Here is a 22,880-nt window from a genome sequence, read left to right as displayed (position 1 = left end):
ATATGGAGACAGAGAGGTCCAGGAAGGGGAGAGAGGTGTTAGAGATGGTCCAGGTAAACTGCAGTTCCTACTATCACTGCTCTCAGAGCTCTTGGCCCAGATTATGTCTAGAGGCCATTTTGTGTGCTAGGGAAATGAGGGCTGTTCTGAGCTCAGGGGACCCCAAGAACCATGTTTCCTGAATATCCTGTAGAATTGAAGTACAAAGACCCTTATCCTGTCTGTATTAAACCAGAAGTGAATGGGTTTGAAATGGGTTCAATTTCTGGTTCAGATTTTATGCATTTTAATCTCTGGCACGATCTTGTTATGGACCAGACCCAACTCCCTCAAAATATATTCAGAAGATAGTCTAGACCCTAACTTTTTGTTATTTTAAAGATAAGTGTAAGGTGTTGCATTCCAGATGCAATTTGATTGGTCAAACTATTCGATGTTAAGCAAAACACACTTTATTTTTACACTGCCATTAAAATACAGACAAAATAAAAATAAAAGCAAAACATTGGCTTAACTGTAACTCTATCGAAATACTTAACAAAATAATAGATCATTAACTACTAATAACTAACTGTTCCAACATAGTAACAAACCATAAACATACCCTTGGCAAAAGGCAAAATTCAGTAAAATAGGTTGTCTCACAGGCAATACTGCAGCCCAGAAGGAAAAACATCAAGAGAAAAATCTGAGAGACAGAATAGCAGGAAGAGATGTACTGCAGCTTCCAAACCCAGCTTTAAGACCCCAGCAACTGCTACTGAAAAACTAGAATTAAAAATCTTGGTTCTGTGGGGGCTTGACCCAGGTTCTATTGTTGCTTTTATTAATTCTATTTATTATTCTAACCTTAGGAAAAAGACCTCAGGGCGTTACAAGCTGTTTACTTTATTGGCTTTTGGGGCAGACTGAATGGCACCTCTGATCTCAATCTTTCTTCATGAGAAAAAACAGGACAAAATACATCTCTTGAAGCCATAGAATCATCACATCTCCCACCCCCCCGCCTTAAAAATAAACTATCAATATACAAAGATGGCTTCATTTTTAAAAACCTTTAGTCTTACACTATTAGTACACTACAATGCATATACATTACATTGACTCTAAGCACGCAAACATTCCCTAGCACAGTCCATAAGATGCACCGAATGCCTCTGTCTTCCTTCATCAAAGTTGCACAATGCATCGGCAATTTTGTTCTGTTTAGTTTATGGGCTTTAGTGCAGACCAATCAACATCTCTGTCTCAACCTTTCTTCGTTAAGAAAGGACAAAATATGCCTCTTAAAGTCATAGTATTGTCACAATCTGAACCAACCTATTTTGGGAAGTTAGAATTAAACCCTTAATGTTGAAGGCTGAACTCCATTAGGTTATTCACTCATTTGACATTTGTGGAGGATCATGACTGTTGAATGTCAGAATTTTAACTTTTGAGCTATGGACCAGGTGTGCTTGTTAAGAAATAGTTATGTTCCTGTTAGTCTGAAAAAGAATTGGAGAAAGTTAAACATTTCCTCATTCAGTTTGAATGAGAGAAGATTGGGCCAAATACTAGTGTTTTACATTAAATAAACAAGGAATTTATGAGGGGATGAAGATAAAGCTGGCTGAAGTGAATCACAAAATTAGGTTAAGGGGTTGGTCAGTATGAATGCAGTGGCAGACATGTAAGAAGTTTCATAACACTCAAAGACTCATTCCAATGAGAAATAAAGACTCTAGACAAAAGATAGCTTATGTTGCAGCTGCCCATGACTAAAGATGACCTAAAATGGCTGTCCAGGGCCCTTTAGCTGACACAAGATGGCCAAAAAGGGATTGGCAGCTACACATAACAACTTTCACACCATGTCAACACAGTGTGGAGCTGGAGGAACACAGCAGGTCAGACAGCATCTATTCTGAAGAAGGGTCCTGACCCGAAACGTCTGATGCTGCCTGACCTGCTGTGTTCCTACAGCTCCATACTGTGTTGACTCTGACTGCAGCATCTGCATTTCTTGGTACTTTCGAGAAACTGTCACACCAGACTTGTGGTCTCCACACAAAGTCACCGGATAAGATAATGAAAGGTCCCTTGGGAATCATAATTGAGTCTTGGTGAGAAAAGACAGGGGGACTTTAATTAAATTTCGAAAGGCAAGCAGCCCTAAGCACGTAAGCATTTTTGATAAGGAAAATCCTTGAAAAACCTAGATAAGAGACACTTGAACACTAACAATCCCAAATTTGTTATTTAGTAAAATTGTAGAAGGAAAAGTCTGACCCCATAGAATTCTGAACTTTTTAGGTATTGTAAATTAAAAATGCAACCTACAAACTAACATGAAAAGATTTAGCTGAATTCCTATGAGCAGTCAACCTTAGACGATAAAGACGGGCCCACTTCATTAGCAGGGAAGATGAAGCGACAAATGGTGTAAACAGATAATCTCTAAGGCAGCACCAAGAGATAGTTAGCATAATACCAGGTAAAAAGAGTTTGTAAAATATGGCCAGTGTGACTTCAAGAAAAATAAACAAATGCAGTTAGCAAACAGCCTAAGTACAGATATAGACAATTTGAGCAGATACTTGCATCCAATAATCAAAGGGAGAATGACAAAGACAAATTATAAGATAAGGGTGAGAGCGAGGCCATATCCTTTTGTATCTTTAGAATCCAAATAAGTTTCATTTAATGACTTGGTAAAGCCGTGTAAGTGATTGAATTTCACCCTCATCAATGGAATTTGAATAGATGCCATCTTATTAAGTAAAAAGAAATACTATGAAAAGTATTTAGAATAGCGACAGTAAAGTTCATCTCAAATTTCTGTTTAAAACCAATTTGAAGCATGTAACTTGCCAAAATTGGAAGACAAAGGCATTGTTTGTTTGATCTACCAATGTTGAGAGATAGAGAAGTTGCTCCCCAACTTGTCAGCTTTGTCAAAGAATTATAACATTAGGTGTAACTGTATAATTTTATACTGGATCTGAAATTACAAATTTTATAACAATTCGCAGAAATTAGCATCCTTTTTGTATCTCTTGTAATATAGTTAGTAGAGAACATAAATTGTACAACAGAATTTGAAAATGTCATTAGTGATAAGCAACTATCCAGTTTATTGGCAATTAACGTGATGCAGCTGACAAATATCTGGGAAGAATTATAACTGCCAGTATTGGAATGTGATTGAAAAAGATGCATTGTAATTTCCCAAAAGACAGGTGATGAAGGTGTCTGGTAAACATCATGAGATCTTGGGAGGACCTAATGCTGTCCATAGAGTTGTCCATCATAGATTGTGTTTTTACGGGATTGAATGAGTAGATTAGGAGGATGTGGCTAACAATGACATCAAAACGTTGCATGTAATTCCTATAATGTGGAATGTATAAATATGCTGTAGTTGGCTGAGAGAGGCAGAGTGTCTGGTGGAAACTTGGTTTGCAGGTACAGCAGGTAATTAAGAAGGCAAATGGAATATTGATCTTCATTGCTAGAGAGATAAGGTTTAAAAATAAGAAGGTTATGCTGCAGCTGTATAGGGTGCTGGAGAGGCCTTACCTAGAGTACTGTGTACAGTTTTGATCTCTTTACTTGAGAAAAGATGTAGTAGCACTGGAGGGGATGCAGAGGAGGTTCACTAGGTTGATTCTGGAATTGAGAGTGTTTGCTGCAAACTGTGTAGACTGGGACAATGCTCATTGGAATTCAGAAGAATGGTATCTTATAGAAACAAATAAAATTATGAAAGGAATAGATAAGCTAGAAGCAGGGATGTTGTTTCCACTGGCGGGTGAAACTAGAACTAGGGTGCATAGCCTCAAAATAAGGGGGAGCAGTAGGACTGAGCTGAGGAGGAACAACCCAAAGGGCTGTGAATCTGTGAAAATCCCTGCCCAGTGAAGCAGTTGAGGCTACATTGCTGAATGCTTTTAAGGCAAAGATAGATAGATTTTTGAATTGTAAAGGAACTAAGGGTCATGGTGAGTGGGCAGTAAGTGGGGTTGATTCCCTGAAAAGATCAGTCATGATCTTATTGAATGGAGGAGCAGGATCAATGGGCCAGATGGCCTACTCCTGATCTTATTTTTTACGTTCTAATGAAACTGTTTTCAAGGACCTCTCCCACGTTCTGTTGGTAAAGAGCTGCCTGACCTGCTGTGTTCCTCCAGCTCCACACTGTGTTATCTCTGACTCCAGCATCTGCAGTTCTTACTATCATTGAATAAAAATCAATTTGTGCTGCTAGACACAAGACCAAGATTCCTCTTTTACATGTCTTCCCCGGGAATGGCCAATTAAGGAAGTTAAAGATTGTATCAAATTGAAAAAGAAGTGCACAATTCCATGAAGATTGGAATCATGTGAGAAGATTAGCCAAGAAGAGAAACAGCAAATAACATTTGAACGGCTAATGAGGTAGAAATTAGAATACAATAAAAAGCTAGATGGAAAAATAACACAGATAATAAAAGTTTCTATAGGTATTTAAAAAGGAAAAATGTAAGTTACATCAATGATAGTCCTCTATAGATTGAGTCTGGGGAATTAATAATGGATTATAAGGAAATGGTGGATGAATTGAACAGACATTGTGCGTCATCCTTCTTTGTAGAAGACACATAAAACATCTTGGAAATATGTATAAATAAGAAAGTTAAAGAATGAGAAATTAAAGCAATTACAATCATCATGAAGAGGTTACTGAGGAAATTATTGTAACTAAAAGCGTACATGTTCTCAGATCCTACTGGATCTCAAACTAGGTTCTTTAAATAAGCAGCTGGTGAGATAGCAGATATTTCCTAAGAAATGTCCCATCAGATTAAAAAAATAACAAATGTAATTCCTCTATTCAAGAAAGAAGGGAGGCAGAAAGCAAGAAACTACAGGCCGATTAGCTTAGTATCTGTCATATTCTGAAATTTCTGCAATCTATAATTAAGGAGGCAATTACTTAGAAAAAAATCAATGCAGTCAGGCAGAGTCAACTTGGTTTTATGAAAAGAAAATCATACTTAACTAATTATTTAAGTTTTTTCCAGTAGTAATGGATAATGTGGATAATGGGGAATTTGTGAATTCCAGAAGGCACTTGACGAAGTGTCACATCACAGGTTATGACATAAGTGGTGTAAGCTCTAGAACCAATACTTTGGGAGAAAATTAATAGTTACATAGCAAATGCGGATTAAATAAAGAAAGCTAACATGGAATTCCTAATGAAAATTCATATTTAAATAATTTACCAAAAGTATTTGAAGAGATAATGGGGAGAATTGATGGGGTCAATGCTGTTGATGTGATGTACGTAAAAGGCATTTCACTAAAAGGCATCTGATACAAGGCCACACAACAGGCTTGTGATCAAAGTTACAGCTCATGGAGTGAAAGTATCAATAGTAATGTGGATTCTGAATTAGCTGAATGACAGGAAACAAAGAGTTCTGGTTAATGGATGTCGTTTGGGTTGGAGGAATGTTTGTAGTGAAATTACCCAGGGGGTAATGGGGGACCTATGCTTTTCCTGATTTATAATATTGACCTAGACCATGGTCTGCAGGGCACAATTTCAAAGTTTGCAGATGATAGGGGGCTGAAAAGAGTAGACAGGGAGAAACTAGGGAGGGTGCAGAAGAAATTCATCAGAATGTTGCCTGGGCTGAAGGAGAAGCAATTCAGCAATGAAGACAGACTAGACAGGTACAGTTTTCCTTACAGTAGAGAAGGCTAAGGGAGCACCTGGCTGAGGTATGCAAAGTTCTGAGTGTCAAAGATTAGGAGAAATCTTTCCCCTTAGCAGAGGGTTCAATAACTACAGGGCATAGATTTAAGCTAAAGGTGCGGGAGATTTCAAAGGATTTTAAGGAGAAATATCTTCACCCAGAGGGAAATGAGTATCTGGAACTCACTGCCTGAAAGGATGGTGGAGGAGGAAACCATCACTACATTTAACAAGTATTTAGATGACTTCTTAAAACACCATAGCATACAATGGGACAGGACAAGTGCTGGGAAATGGAGCTAGAGCAGATAGGTGGTTGATAACTGCCATAAATATGATGGGCTGATGGTTCACTTTCTGTGCTGTAAAACTCTGTGACTCTATAAGTTGGGCCTGTATCCATTTAAAGTTTAGAAGAATGTGAGGCAATCTTATTGAAACATGTATGATTTTGAGGGCATTTGTCAGGGTGGATGCTGGGATAAATTAGAACTAGGTCACAATTTAAAAATAAGGTGTCTCCCATTTAAGATGGAGATGAGGAGAATTTTTGTTCCCCTTAGAATGTCATAAGCCAATGGATTCTCTTCCCCAGAGAGCAGGGAAAGAAGGGTCATTGAATGTTGTTAAGGGAGAGTAGCTAGATTGTTAACTAATAAGTGTGTCAGGGATTGGCAGAAAAGTGGAATTAAGGGCACAACTGGATCAACTACGATCTTATTGAATTGCAGAACAGGTTTGTGGGGCCAAATAACCTATTCATAGTTCAATATGATTGCAAATTTCCACTTCCGGATCCCAACCTGCTCCCCTGCTGCAATTGTATCAAAGGATTGGGGCACAAACGTTTACAAGAATCATCGGAAATTAAAAGACACCCACCAATGATCTATTATTCAATTGTTCAATATGTGTGTCTGCTCACTCTTCATTATTTGCTGTGTGCAATTAGTCAAGCCTACATGGTTGTGTTTGCAGAGTGCAACAGAAACTAAGCCAAAGCAACATTTTATAAGCACTGCAAATAAGACTCCCTTTAAAAATAGAAACTGATCTCTCATTTCTGCATATCTCTGAGGTACAAAACAAAACAATACCTCTTATCCTTGTATTCTAATCTCTCTACAGCCTAGGTCCACCTTATTTCCATGACCTAAAATATATGATCTAGTCATTGCTGTTTGTGGGAGCCTGCTGAGCTCAAATTTATTGCTGTGTTTCCCAGATTGCAACAGCGACTAGATTTCAAAAATTCTGAATTGCCTGCGATGATTTATAACAGGGTGAAGTCATCGGGGGTGATATACAAGTCTTTTCTATCTCTGGTGACTAGCAGAAAATTTATTCTGTGTTTTTCCTCCTTACATGCTCCTTTGTTGCAAAGTTCCCTCAATGATATAAGTATTTGGGGCCATATCTGTTTGTGAATTCTGCATTTCTTGCCACTCCGTTAGGGGGTAACTATTTTTATGGAGAGTCAAAGAGTTTACAGCATAATTATTCCATTGTCCAGTCCTCGTGAACAAGTTATCCAATTCCTATTTAAAAGTGATTTTTGAAGTGATCACTTACACCACCCTTTTTCATACAGCATTCCAGATTATAGCAACACACTGCGCAAAAACATTTCTCCTTATCTCCTTCCTGGCTCTTTTGCCAATCATTTTAAATCTTTGTCTTGTGACTACTGACCCTCCAGTCGGTGAAACAATTTTCTCTCTTTATTCTAACAAAGCCCTTCGTATTTTTAAACATTTCAATAAATATTCTGTTGATCTCCTTTGCTGTAAGGGGAACAATCCTAGCTTCTCCTGTTTCTCCACAGCATTTTTTAACATAATCCATTGGCTGTGAAATTATTTAAATATCTTTTTTTTAGCAGTTTATACATTGTGAGAAAGTAGGTTTAAGTTTAACAAATGATGCCACCCAATATGTCCCTAAAATAAACAAATGAGAAACAAATCCAATTTAAGTATGTTTGGCATTCATTTCATTTATTACATGTTTTAATGTTGTTTGTCCTTTTCCCTGTGTAAATTGAACATTTTAACGGAGATTAAAGACTGACTTTGGTTTGTGTGGTGTGTTGCTGTCCCATCTTTGACAGGTTCTTCCAGAAATGGTTTTTGTTGTGGTTCCTCTGTAGTTGACGCCATTGCCCGACTTGCATTCCAAAAGAAAAGCTAAGGAAGAAGAAAATAAAGGTATTGGTAAATTTTGCAGCTTTTGAAAAATGTTAAAGAACAGGATTAAAGTAGCAACATCAATCTAGAACAATAGAAATATTCCTTTCATTCCAACATCTTTTCTTTGCCCTCCCTTCATTGTCACTGCCCTTCATTCATAGGATTACATAGTTCATGCCCATTATCAGACTAAAGGACCTTGATAGAAGTATTAACATGACATTGATGTGGGAGGATATTTGATTTGATGTATTATTGTCAAATGTACCTAGGTACAGTGAAAGGTTTTGTTTTACATGCAGTACAGGTAGATCGTACCATACAAAAATCATCGGGTGATAGAACAGAGTGTGGAATACAAAGTTATGGCTGCAAAGAAGGTGTATAAAAATCAAGATCAACATTGCATTTGAAATTTGAGAGATCCATTCAGGGGTCTAATAACAGCAGTGAAGAAGCTGATCTTGAACCTGTCGGTACATGTGTTTAAACTTCTTTATCTTCTGCCTGATGGAAGAGGTTGGAAGAGATTATAACTGTGATGGGAGGAGTCTTTGATTTTGGCTGCCTTTCCGAGGCAGCAAGACGTGTAGGTGCAGTCAATGGATGGAAGGTTGGCTTGCGTGATGGTCTGGGCTGTGTTTGGAACTCTGTAGCTTCTTATGGTCCTGGGCAAAGCAGTTGCTGTACCAGGCTGTGATGCATTCAGATAGAATATTTTCTATGGTGCATCTATAAAAGTTGGTGAAAGTCCTTATGGACATGCCAGATTTCCTTAGCCCCTGAGGAAGAAGAGGCATTGTTGTGTCTTCTTGACCAGTGCATCTGTGTGGATAGTCCAGGACAGATTGTTGGTGATCATGACTCCTAGGAACTTGACCCTTTAGACCATCTCCAGCTCAGCTCCATTGATGTAGAAAGGAGTGTGTCCACCTCCTTGCTTCTTGAAGTCGATGATCAGCTCTTTAGTTTTGCTGACATTGAGGGAGAGGTTGTTATATTTACACTACACCACCAAGCACTCTCTCTTTCCTGTATTCTGTCTTGTCATTGTTTATATCCGTCTTACAATGGTGGTGTTGTCAGCGAATTTGTAGATGGAGTTCGGAAAAAATTTGGCCACACAGGATATTTAATATTGGAAGCAACATAGGTGAGCCCAGTGAAATTTTCTGGCAGCAGTGGGATTGGCCAGACCTTTCATCTTCCTGAAACAGGAGCCTAGTAGGACTGGCCATAAGTATGGTTAATCTCAACACTCCTGATTTTACTCAAGCTGCTATTAATGAACTGGAATTCTTTCCAGTCTTTTCCCTGGTCTGTAATAATAAACTATTCGGTAACATGCAACAAGTAACAGATCAGAGGAAGCCTCTGGGCCATCCAGCTTGGCCCATGTGATCGGAGTATTTTCTGCATCACAGCCTACTGTGGTTTAATGCTATTTTGTGTCTATGATTGGTTGATTTAGATTCATCATATGGTATGCTTTTTCCATTTTCCAGACCCAATCTGAGGCCAGGCATGTTATGTATTGATTACCTCACTGCCCTCACTGCCAAGGAAATTAATCATTTAGCACCCCAATCAGCATGTCAAGGGCCGACCAGCAAATGTCTTGGCCTTTTGCAGATCTCAACAGTAGCATCCCAGTCCATCAGAAGCTGCTGGACAATCAGAGAACAGCAACTTTTAGTTCCTATAGATCATTGACAAAGACTGATTCTACAGGATATCCAACAGCAAGAAAGTGATCTCATATTTTTCATAGGATGGAGGTAAGTCAGAGTCAAGAACAGGAGGTGGCTTTTAGAGGCCATCAAAAACCACCCCTTTTTCCTATCAGCCATGCCACCAATTTCCCCAGACTGGGACAAATAGAGGCCCCCTCCCCAACCTGGTAGGCGGGTCACCCTGGTTACCTAGTCAGGAAACCAACCACTTTTCTCGCCTGGAGGCAAAGCAGGTAATCACGGAGGTGGAATGTTGAGGCCCTTAAGTAACGATTTATTGACTACTTAAGGGCCTTAATTGCCAAAGTGAGTCAAAGTCTCCAAAGGACCTTCTTGCTCAGAAATAAATTAGTGAGTTGGCTAAAAGGGATCGGTATATTTCCAGAGTGAATTCACTAATTATTTCTTTTTCTCTCTATCTCCAGGGAGAGGAACATTGTATCCATAGTTTTTTTTCATTCCTCACTGTAGATTTCACTGACATATTTGTTGCCCATCTGTAATTGTCCTTGAAATGAATAGTCAGCTCAATCATTTTATGGGCAAGTTAATCTTTAAATGCATTTCAGTAGGTCTCAAGTCATATGTTGGTCACAGCGGGTGATAACAGTTGATTTCCGTCCCTAAAGGACATTAATGAACCAGGTGGGTTGTTACAGCTATCAATAATGGTCTCATGGTCACCATTAGTGAGATTTGTTTTCAAATCTAAACTTTATTGATTGAAATTCCAATCGAGCTGCCAAGATAGAGATTGGGCCTAGGCATCTTAACTGAACCTAGGCCTTTGGATTACCAGTTTACCAACGTTATCAAGATGCCATCTTATTTCCAGTTTACCAAAAATAAACATTTATGATATCATCACTGTGAGCTTATCAGGGAAAAAAAATTGCAATTACACACAAACAAAGTTATATGAACTTTATAATGTCATGGAATATTCTAAGGGACAGCAAAAATGCAAGCAGATTGAGGAAAACAGTCTGAAAATTTCCTCTCTAATCCCTTAGGTGATCAAAGCTAGACTAGGAGGACAGTCCACTAGATAGTTATGTTATAGTATTACCTGACCCTTATTGAAGGTGATCTCTACCCCAACCTGAAACAGGTCTAGTGCAGAAATTCTAATTGGGAATTTTCTTGGTGCCTTCATCATATGAAATCTGCAACTATCACACCGAGTCAAATTGCCTTATCTCCTGTTGGAACTAATAAATAAAAGTATTCATACATTTAAAAATAATAGTGCCCTTATGAGATTTTTCCTGTATTGCAAGTTCTGGAGAATCTAGAACAATTGTAGATGTTTAGCATCACTAATGTTTGCTTACAGGAATTCAGTAAATCAACATTCATCCCATAAAAGTACACTGTTGTCCAAAGATGTGCAGGGTAGGTGGGTTGGCCATGCTAAATTGCCCATAGTGCCCAGGGATGTTTAGGTTAGTGGGGTTAGACATGGGGAAATCAGGGGTAGGGGAATGAGTCAGGGTGGGATGTTCTTCGGAAGGGCAGTGTGAACTTGTTGGGCCGAATGGCCTGTATCCACACTGTAGGTTCTATGATCTATGAAAAAAGTCCCAGCCTCTCCTTATAACTCAAACTCTCCAGACCCAGCAACATCCTTGTAAATTTGAAGTATTGCAAATATCTCTTACAGTGATATAATCACTGCTTCAGAAATATGATTCTGCAGTTGCTTGTCTTCAATCCATTTTAAGTGGTCAGAGGGTCAGAGTCATACAGCACGGAAACAGACTCTTTGTCCAAACAGTCCTTGCCGACCGTTATCCCAAATTAAACTAGTCCCACCTGCCTGCACATGGCCCATATCCCTCCAAACATTTCTTATTCATGGACTTAGCCAAATTTCTTTTAAACGTTGTAACAGTACGCACAACCACCATTTCCTCTGGAAGTGCATTCCACACATGAACCACTCTCTGTGCTCCTTTTGTCTTTTTTTTAAATCTTTCTCCTCTCATCTTGAAAATATGCCTGCTAGTCTTGAAATCCCCCACACTGGGGATCCCCCACAGTGATCTGAATGCCTGAAATCATTCGGCTGGAAACTGCAATGAAAATGGACAAGTACTCTTTTAATGCAGAAAATTTAATGCAGAAAAGCAACTGTCCATAACCAACATGTTTGTCAGCAAAAAAACAATCACGTCCACACCATATTGCATATCTCTGCTCTAAACACCTGCATCTGGTAGTGTACCAGTGTGACCTAAAGGATATCCTACATATTGCTGAGATAACCAGTGCTGACAGTCATACAGATCATTGCTCATTCACTCAAACATGAACTTCCATTTGAAGCATAAGTCCAAAAACAGACCTAGAGACAACCTATCAAAGACATTTTGAATTAACAACCTGCAAACCTCATCCTGTAGAGATAGACATTAAGCAAACTTACAAACCAGAATAGAACACCCTGATTCCACTTCAATTGCCAATTCCACTCCAGAAGAACTTTGGGAACACACACTCCTGTACTAACTACTTTAAATTAGAGCATTAGACACAGCACCAAGAGGTACAGGGACTGATTTGATGAAAATGACAAGGGAATTCAAGGTCTGCCAGCAATAAAAAATGTTAGCTCATCAGGTTCACTTTTTTCAGCCAGTTAACCAAGAGATAAACGCATAATAAAAACAAAATACTGCAGATGTTGGAAATCTAAAACAAACACAGAAAAAGCTGGAGAATGATCATGTGACATTGATGATGTAATGATGTATATTGTGTCTCATTAGTATATATCACCATGCTCAGACTTGTATTGCACTGCTCATGTGTATGGAGTAGTGGGGATTGGAGAGAGAAGGAGGTAATGGGCAGTGAGTGGAGAAGGGGAGGGGAATGCTCCTTGTATGGATTTGTTAATTTCTTTATTGATTAGAACTCCTGTACACAGCCACATGGAGAATGCGTTCAATAATAGCTCACAAAAATGCCAAGGCATGTAAAGTAAGCAAATACATATTCTTTTTAGTGACTATATTTCTGACCATTTCTGAAATGAACTGTGTAAGATATCCTTAACACAAGTTGAATAGTGCCCCAAACTCCAACAATTTTTGACTTGAACTGTGAGGAAATTCTATATGCACTGTTAATGCTTATAGCTCCCAAATGGAGTCATATTAAATAATTTTACGACCAACCAAATATGAATTCCAGATATAGAGATCTAGAGATCTTGCATAAGTCATACAAGACATTTAATCCAGGTTATAATGGGATTTCTTTCCCATAAGAAGATCATACAGAGTGTAAAATGGATTGTCAAGACAATTTTCTATTCTACTGCCTCCCTTTCTTCTTGAAGTGCATTGGCTACATCATTAAATTTTCATCTCTTTAGTGGAGCAATGAGAATATCATTGACTCAGCTCTTCAAATTCAGTATTTTTTTGCATGCCTTGTAAGTCTAGCCAACAATTATCATGCTGTTACATTTTCATTAACAATCCTTGCTTCCATCAGGAGGTCATCTGGTCAAAGCCCATTCCAATGATTTCAGCATATGGGCAACGTTGGTTTTCTGACAGTAGTTCTGACAGAGTGCTGCACTGTCAGGGGTGCTATCTTTCAGGTGAAACATCCAACCAAGGTCTCATCTGCCCCGTAGCTTAGCCTCTATAAGTTATGGCCACCTTAAGAATTTACTCAAGCTAACCTTTATTTGCAGATGTCCTTATTTTCAAAGTGGTAATTATAATACAAAATGTCCCAAACAATCTTGAAGACCCATTGCAAATCTCTCTTACTTGGAGCACAATGCAATTTCTGTAATGAACTATGTCTCTCAGTTCTACTTGCCAGCTTTCAGGCAATCACAGAACAAATTATAAAGGGAAATGTGATAATAGGTTGCACTAGTGTCTTGAAGGTTCCGAAGACAAATCTTAAGGATGGCTTATTGTTTGGAAAGCATGACAAATCATATTGTATTAGGAGGAAAACAAACCCTTCTGCTGAAGCAGCAAGGCTGAAGGATAATTGATTGACAGCTGAGTCCTACCAATCACTTTACAGAACAGCAGAGATGATAAAACCCAAGACCACAATCCACCTCCACTGTGCAAAGGGAAAGTTTCTCAAAGAAACAGATTGACCATCAGATGCCAAGGGGAATAATTCAATGGTAGGGACATAGGAGAAAGGAGGTGGCAATAACTTCTGGAAAAAGTGCTTGGGTGTAGAGCTACCACTGGAAAAGACTCATTTTCTCACTGTTTGCACACTGTTTCCTCAATTTGACAGACTAGTGGGTTTAGGATAATGACTAAATCCTATTATGCTAATGAAAAGCATACTTCATCTGTAAAGTCAGGGCCTCTTGGAACTAGGACTGAGCCTGAAGGTTTCTAGGAATGCTCTCTCCTACCGATTTATATCTATATTGTGATTAATTATAAAGATTGTTACTCAACATTATGAGGACAGAATCACTCTGTCTTCTTTATGATCTCACTACCTAGTGGCAACAATAGTGGACACTTCACCCCATAAAACTTTCTGCTAATCCCAATTAATGCAGGAACATTCAAAGCAGTGAGCTGCGCAAGAATCATCAGGGGAGGCGCAAAGCTGTAATCCTCACTGGGGCTTAGCCAATGCCATGCACAGAGATGAGCTGGAGCTGAGCTCTGAAATCAATCAGCCAGATGGTAACTATGCAGCATAATCAAGGAATGCTTAGAAAGCTTGTGGGTTCCAGTCTGAGCTACAGAGAGTCACGAACAGCCACACACAGACTGTAACATCACTTCAATACGGGGGCAACTCTCAAAAATGCAAAATGCCCTTTCTTTACCTGACTCATTGCTCAGTGACAGAGACTTCACTGTAGCCCAAATTGCACCACCTGTTTAGTCACCTCCAGGCTAGTCCATAAACTGGAGAGGTCCCACTGTGTGGCATCAGTAAAATGTTGAGCAAGATTATTTCAAACTGGGGAATTAACATGACAACTGTTACTTATTTAGTATCCTGGAACCCAATGATGTATCCTTTAAAGACCATCAGCTGAGGATGCCTGCAGCCACTACTCCATCTTTTTGTTTTTGTGCCAAATGCCCATCTTTCAGCTAACTCTCCCCGTTCATACAGAACATTGCGCGGCTATCAGACAGTGCACTCCAATACAATATTAGCCAACAAAGCCTTGCAACCTTGGCTCAACCAGTTAGAGCTACAATGACATCTGAGTCTTCACAGCTCTGAGATGACTCTGTCCAAAAAGTAGATTACTTCAATGCTCAGTCCTGGACCATAGGCATCTTCATTAATGGCTCATCACTGCTTTTAAATTAGATACGGGTATGGCAGTTTCTGTCTTGCCCTACTCCACTGCTTGATTCATTTGAAGCCTTTGAATATTCACCTCCACAGACCAGGAAATATATCTTTAAAGGGACAAATTGACACCCTTTCCCACAAAGGCAGGAAAATGATAAAAGCCTTTATATTGTCCATAATCAGGAATTTCAGTTAAAAGGCCTGTATCAACCTTCACGTTCCCTCTAAGATCTGTAATCTAACAGTCAGCACACTCTGCGTCAATTTTACAAAGAGTTCCATTTTGATTGCTCTCCCTGGAAAGTCCACGCAGCATACCACATTACAGTGAAATCAGTAGCTTCATTTGAGGCTGCTGGGGCTGACTTTCAATGGGAGTTATTTGCCCAACATCCATTGTGGCATTAGAAGCCATCTGCATTTAGGACAGATCCATCCAAACATTCATTCTCAGAGATGGAATGGTTTTTTTACACTGAGGAATAGGCATTGTGCTCATCAAAAAGCTGATTTTCTTCATATATGACTGTCTCATACTCACCTGCATGTCTCCTGTTTCAATTTGTATAAAGGTTTGATGCAATACAGGATGTCCATAGTTTGTAATCTGTGATTGTCTGTTATTTCAGAATGCCTGTTGTATGTTTTCCCTTGTCCGTTATGTTAGTCCTTCAACATATCTGTTTATTGGACATATCCATTAATATAGGTTTCATCATATTTTGAAGAGAAGGAGCGTTCTCCCAGTGTCTGGGCAACATTTACCCATCCACCAGCATTTCTAGAACAAATAAATCTTGTTATTATTACATTGCCTTTTGTGAGAGGTGGCCATGCTGAAATTGGCTGCCACATTTCCAATAGCACAAGGCAATGTATGCAGAACGTTGGGTATAAAGCACTTATAGAGGTTTGTTGGAATGTGGAGAGACATGGCAGCCAACTTGCACACACCAGTATTACGGGATCTTTTACATCTTTTGTTCTCTGTCAAAATCTCTCAAACAGTGGAACAAAAGTGACTACATTTTCAATCACTCTGGCTGAAGGAACATATAGATGTTATAGGATGAGAAAATGTTATTGAACAAAGATGTTGAATAGTGTTTACCAACAACAACAACCTCCACACTCCCATTTCCAATAATGAACCTAAATGTCATGTGTTGTAGAACTTTTAAGCCAAGTGATCAGAAGTCAAAAACTGCAATGTGGGAAATGCACATTAGACTAGTCTGCATAGTCTCAGTACTGGCAAGGGATCTACAGTCTAAACACAAACCTGTCTTCTCCCTTGAAGAAAGATTTGTATTTGTGTTGTGTCTTTCATGACATCAGATACCAAAGTACTTTAAATTAATGAAGTACTTTGGAAATGTAGGCACAGTTGCACAGCTAGCTCCTGCAATTAGCAATAATGGCCAGATAATCCATTTTATTGATGTTCTTGAGGGAATTTGCCAGGACACAGGAGACAAACTCTCTCACTCTTCTCAAAATTAACAGCATGGAACCATTAGTCAACTTGAAAGACAACATGGATCCTGTGTTTATTCAAAAAGCAGAATCTCTAGTGTTCATGAGGCACTGCACTGCAGAATCAACATAGATTTTAATTCTCTGGAGCTAATCAACAATAATTTGAGCCCCAGGGCACTTAGCCACAGCTAACTGCTTTGTGCATATGCAAATGTGTGTATTTCCAGCATTTTTTAACTTTTTTATTCAATATAGCAAAAACAAATCTGCAAAGAAATTGGGTTTCTATGTTGGATTTTGCTGCACATATTCAACACTCACAACTCATTATCTTGATTTGTGTGCCTTATAAATCCAGATCCCTTCTATTTTGTTTTAATCATCCAGTATATCAATTTGTATTGTCCAAAACTATATACATTGCGGTAATATGATTAATTTATTATAATATGTAGTCACAAACCATCCAAATCGGTTATTAGTTTCACTTACCAAAAGATGGAAAAATCAGAAAAAGAAGTCCCGTAAACGCAAGCATCTTAATCCTGATTTGAACCATTTTGGAAGTCTCTAATATGGCAATAAGTCATATTTACTGATTGAGGACTTTGCATCACCAAACAAACAAGCCTGGGCAGAAAGAGCTGCTTTGCATTTAGATACAGTAAATCATTCTCTAAACACAGATGTCACACACTTGCTAACATTACACAGGGAAATCAGAACATTTTCAATGCTTCAGCTATGTTTAGGAGAAAAAGTCAATATTTCAGTATGATTATCTAATCATTTTCACTTGACCTTTGTTAATCCTAATTAATGCAGCAACATCCACAGCCTTTTGAATCTTTCTGGGAGCTAATACAGACAAATGTTCACAAGCTGTAAAGTCAAGCTGAGATTTGAATGGATCACTTCCTTTCACAAAAGAAAGCCATGAAATTGGATTCCATATTACCGCTGCTGCTGGTGTTACAAAAACACTGAAGACTTAAAATGGTGTAACCTGCGCATCCAGCTGCTCCCAACAACGACAAGAGGCCACCCATCCTGTGTAGTGTGCTAATGATGGGAATGCAGCCCGTACATCAAAAACATTAGAAGAGTCCTACCATGACACCATACAGCCAGGATGGCTGATTCAATGCTTGTTTCATGAACTTAGAATCACAGAATCCCTACAGTGTGGAAGCAGGCCTTTCTGCCCATTGAGTCCACATCACCCCTCTGAAGAGTATCCACCCAAACCCACCCCCCTACCCTATCCCTGTGACTCTTCCTTCCCAGGGTTAATCCACGTAGCCTGCACATCCCTGGATACTATGGGCAATTTAGATGGCCAATCCACCTAACATGTGTATCTCTGGGCTGTGGGAAGAAACCAGAGCATCCAGAGGAAACCCACATAGACACAGTGTGAATGTGCAAACTCCACACAGATATTTGTCCAAGGCTGGAATCGAACCTTGGTCCCTGTGCTAACCACTGAGCCACCATGCTGCCCTTTTGGTCTGCTCAAGTTCACTGAATAACAGTTTTTATTACTCACAACTATGATGATACTGTGGCTTTAACAGGTATACTTTGTCCTGATTTTTTTTTTGAACCGCAGTTTCAAGGCAGAGATGCAGAGCAGTCTACCAGAGCCCCAAGAGTAAACAGCTTGTGAGACCTTGTTTTTTTTTAATAGTTGGAACAATAGAAACAGCTTGAAAGGGTGTGGTCAAGCTCCCACAGAACCAGGATTTTTAGTTTTAGTTGTCAGCAGTTGTTGTTGGGGTCTTGAAGAAGTGGAAGTGATTTTTTTTCCCTCCCTTGTTTGCAGCCAAAAGCTGGGGGTTCTCTTCCTGCTCCTGGGGTTGCATGTGAGACAATCTGTTTCGTGAATTCGCCTTTTGTCAAGGGTGTGTATCTGGGATATTTCTATATTGGAACAGTTAATTAGGCAATTGTTACTATATCTGTTATTCTGTTTAGTTTTCCAATAGAGTTAAGTTATTACAATTCCTTCTTTCTTTTGTTGTATTTTAACTATAGTGGATGAATCCAGTAGCTTGACCAATCGAATTGCATCTGGAATGCAATGCCTACAATTAACCTTTAAAATAAGGAAAATGAGGGTCGAAGCTATCTTCTAGTATATAATTTGAGGACGTTTGGTCTGGTCCATAAGACAACTAAATGTGCATTCAGAGGTAGAATTGAGATCCGTTAGCTTGCTATCAGCAGTCGGGAAAATGTTAGAATCTATTATACAAAGGATGTGATAACAGAACATTTCAAAAATAATGGCATAACTGGACTGAGTTACCATGGACTTATGAAAGGGAAATCATATTTGACAAACATGTTGAGTTTTTTGAGGATGTTACAGCTGGCATAAAATAAAGATACAATGGAAGTGTCATATTTGGATTTTCAGAAGTCTTTTGATATAGTTCCAGACAGGAGGTTAGTAACTAAAATTAGAGTGCTAATATGGATTAAGAAGGCAGAGAGTAGGAATAAACAATCATTCTCAGGATAGCTGTCTGTTAGTCAGATACCACAAGAGTTGCTGTGAAACCCGTAACTGTTCTCAATCTGTATAAATGATTTGGATGGAGAACGAAATGTAATATTTGCATAATAATTAAAACAAAATATTGCAGATGCTGGAAAACTGAAATAAGAACAGAAAATGCTGGAGAAATTCAGTAAGTCATATCAGACTTATTAACATTGTTTCTTTCTCCACAGACATTGCCAGACCTGCTGAATTTTTCGGGGATTTATTTATAATTATTCCTCATTTGCTGATGACACCAAACATGGTGGGTACATAAGTTGTGAGGATGGTGCAAGGAAATGACCAAGTGAGTGGCCTAGAAAATAGGGTAAATGAGTGTCAACTTAATAATTTTATTAGGGAAAAAAAAACAGAAGGCAAAATATTTCTTAACTGACGAGAGATTAGGAAGTACATGTGTCAAAAAATTTTGGGTATCCTTGTCAATGAGTCACTAAAAGCTAGATGCAGGTGCAGCAAGCACTTAGAAAAGCAACAGGTATGTTTATATTCCATTTAAAGGTTTTGAGTAAAGAATTAAAGATGGTATGCTGCAGTTGTATAGAGCCTTGGTCAAATCTCAGCTGGAATATTGTGTATATTTTTGGTCTCCTCATCTAAGGAAGGATATACTTGCCTCAGAGGGAATGTAGCAGAGATTCACCAGGTTAATTCCTGGGATGATGATTATGAGGGGAGATTGAGGAAATTGAGTCTTAATTCTCTAAAGTTTTGAAGATGAGAGGTTATTTCATTTGAAACTTACAAAATTTTCAAGGGCATGACAGGTGGATGAAAATAGGATGTTTCTTCTGTGTGGTGACTCTTTGGTTTGATTTATTATTGTCATGTGTACCAAGGTACAGTGAGAATTGTTGTTTTGCACGATGTACAGGCAGATTGTACCACTCAAAGTGCATCAGGGTAATAGAACAGTGTGCAGAATACATTGTTACAACTGCAGAGAAGGTGCAGAGAGAGAGATCAACATGAGCATTTGAGAGATCCATTCAAAAGTCTGATAACAGCAGAGAAGAAGCTGTTCTTGTTCATATGTGTATTGAAGCTTTTATATCTTCTACAGACAGAAAAGGGTAGAAGAAAGTATACCCGGGGTGGGAGGGGTCTTAGATTATGTCAGTTGTTTTCCTGAGCCAGTGGGAAGTAAAGATGGAGTTAATGGCAGGGTAAGGGGCAAGCAATTTAAGACTAAATGAGGAAGAATTTCCTCACTCAGAAAGTGGTAAATCTTTGGAATTTTCTACCCCAGAAGGAAATGCAAACTCAACCATTGAGCAAGTTCAAGACAGAAATCAGCAGGTTTCTGGACACTAAGGGATGTGGAGAAAATGACATTAAGGATATGGAGATAATGTGGGGAACTGACGTTGAGGAGTTTTGGCAAAGATCTGTAGCTCGGGTTATGGATGAGGTTGTTGACTTGCTTGCCAACCTGGCTTGTTTTTGTTCAGACGTTTCGTCACCATGCTAGGTGACATAATCAGTGGAGTCTCCTATAAAGCGGTGTTATTCTACTCCGCTTGGAATTTATACTGTCTAGTCCGTTATGGTGAGTACTGTCATTTCCGGTTTTGATCTGTATGGGTTTGTATATGGGGTCCAATTCTATATGTTTGTTGATTGAAGTATGGGTTGAGAAGTATGCCTCTAGGAATTCCCGTGTGTGTCTACGTTTGGCTTGGGATACTATGGTTACCTTCTCCCAGTTAAATTGATGGCCTTCATTGTCTGAATGTACCGATGTTAAGGAGAGTTCGTTGTGCCATTTTGCTGCTGGCTGATGTTCGTGTATTGTGATGCCTAGTTTCCTTCCTGTCTGTCCAGTGTAATGTTTGTGGCAGTCATTGCATGGTATTTTGTAAACCACGTTTGTTCTGCATGTTGTGGGAATGGGGTCTTTAATTCTTGTATTTGTTGTAGAGTGGCTGTGGACTTGTGGGCCACCATGTTTCCTAGAGGTCTTAAGAATATTGTTATCAGTTCCGATATGTTCTTGATATAGGGCAGTGTGTTCAGTGTGTTAGGTCATACTGTGTCCTCCTGTTGTTGTCTGTTTTGTAGGCATCTGCAGATAAAGTTGCAGAGATATCTGTTTAAAGCAAGGATCTTGTATAAGTGTTCTTCCTCTTTCCTCCGTAGTTCTGAAGTGTTGCAATGTATCCTGGCTCATTTAAGTAGTGTCCTAATGCAGCTTTGTTTTGGACATTGGGATGATTGCTGTGGAAGTTGAGGATTTGATCCAAATGGGTTGTTGTTCCGTATACTAAGGTTTGGAACTCTCCATTTGTCCATCGTTCTAATTTAACATTTAGAAATGGAAGTTGATTGTTGTTTTCTTCTTCCCTTGTGAATTTAATCCCTGTGAATACATTGTTGATGAGGTGGTGGGTCTCTTCTAACTTGTTGTGTTTAATAATGACAAATGTGTCATCTATGTACCGGATCTACAGTTTAGATTGAATGTAGGGGAGGGTGGTGTGTTCTAGTCTTTGCATGACTGCTTCTGCAATGAGTCCTGAGATGGGTGACCCCATTGGTATACCATTGATCTGTTTGTATATCTGACCATTAAAGACGAAGTGTGTGGTGAGGCAGAGATCTAGTAATTTAAGTATGTTGTCCTTGCTGATGAAGTTGCTGGTCTGCATTGCTGTTTCCCCTAGTAATATAGCCCCTGTTTCTTTGGCTAGTGGAATGGCGATACATGGACGACACATTTGTCATCTAGACATTAGAATACACGAACATCAGCTAGCAGCAAAATGGCAGGACGAACTCTCCTTAATATCGGTACATTCAGACAATGAAGGCCACCAATTTAACTGGGTCAAGGTAACCATGGTAGCCCAAGCCAAACATAATTTGGGAATTCCCAGAGGCATGGTTCTCTGCCCATACTTCAATCAACAATCATATAAAATTGGACCCCACATACAAACCCATACAGATCAAAACCGGAAATGACAGTACTCACCATAACGGACCGGACAATACAAATTCCGAGCAGAGTAGAATAACATCACTTCATTGGAGACTCCACTGATGATGTCACCTAGTATGGTGACAAAACGTCTGAACAAAAACAAGCCAGCTCGGCAAGCAAGTCAACAACCTGACATTGAGGTGATGATCAGCCAGGAGGTAGGCTGGATGTCCCAATGATGTACTGCTCTTCCTATGTTGCTAACAAAAAAAAAGAGGCAGCTAATCTTGCTTTTTGCAGACTTACAGACATGTGAAACTCAGAAATTCTAGAGATATGAACTTATGAACAAACAGAACAGGAGCAGAAGTACAATTTAGTCCCAATTGCCTACTCACCCTTTCAATAAGTTCATGGCTGATCTGCTTGTATTTTGAATTCCACATTTCCATTCAACCCAATAACTTTTGATTCCTCTGCTTAACAAAAATCTATCTACCTCTGCCTTAAATATTTAATGACACCACATTCACAAACTTCAACAAGTTCTCCTGTGCCTAAAAGCATAAAATAGGCTGTAGAAGGTGGGAAAGGTGACGTGTATATTTAGTGTCACCTTGTCATGACAGAGAGAAGGCAGAACAGCAGTAATTATGTTGCACCATATTTAACCCAATGTACCTGTCACAGCTAAATAACTGCACGAATGTGAAAACAACAAGAGATGGGTGAGAGACTAGCATCATCAAGAGTGTGAGAGTGAGATGGAATAGCTGAATGTTGGGTGTCTACCCTGAGTGCTTAGCTGTGACTCAGTTACTAACATACCTGCTGCTTAGCCAGAAGGTTGTGAGTTTTCAAATTCCACACGAAAATATGACCACAAAAAGTAAGTTTGACGCACTACTGCAGTTCTGAAGGACTACTGCATTGTTAGAGG

The 22,880-nt window shown here is 39.1% G+C and overlaps 1 protein-coding gene across 1 annotated transcript in view; it reads right to left on the bottom strand.

Moving 5' to 3' along the window:
- The window catches only part of LOC109911701 (plasminogen-like), an 80,462-nt gene extending 63,429 nt beyond the window's left edge, over positions 1 to 17,033 (bottom strand). Inside the window, exons 1-2 of the mRNA XM_048600948.1 lie at positions 16,941 to 17,033; positions 7,780 to 7,911 (exon numbers count right to left, since the gene is read on the bottom strand). Of these exons, the coding sequence (XP_048456905.1) occupies positions 7,780 to 7,911; positions 16,941 to 17,007 (199 nt within the window). The 5' untranslated portion in view covers positions 17,008 to 17,033. The remainder of the gene's footprint in view (positions 1 to 7,779; positions 7,912 to 16,940) is intronic.
- Between the last annotated feature and the right edge of the window lie 5,847 nt (positions 17,034 to 22,880).

Source organism: Rhincodon typus, chromosome 9, assembly GCF_021869965.1.
Source record: "Rhincodon typus isolate 14 chromosome 9, sRhiTyp1.1, whole genome shotgun sequence".
NCBI classification, from domain to species: Eukaryota; Metazoa; Chordata; class Chondrichthyes; order Orectolobiformes; family Rhincodontidae; genus Rhincodon; species Rhincodon typus.
This window is presented reverse-complemented; position numbering and strand designations above follow the sequence as displayed.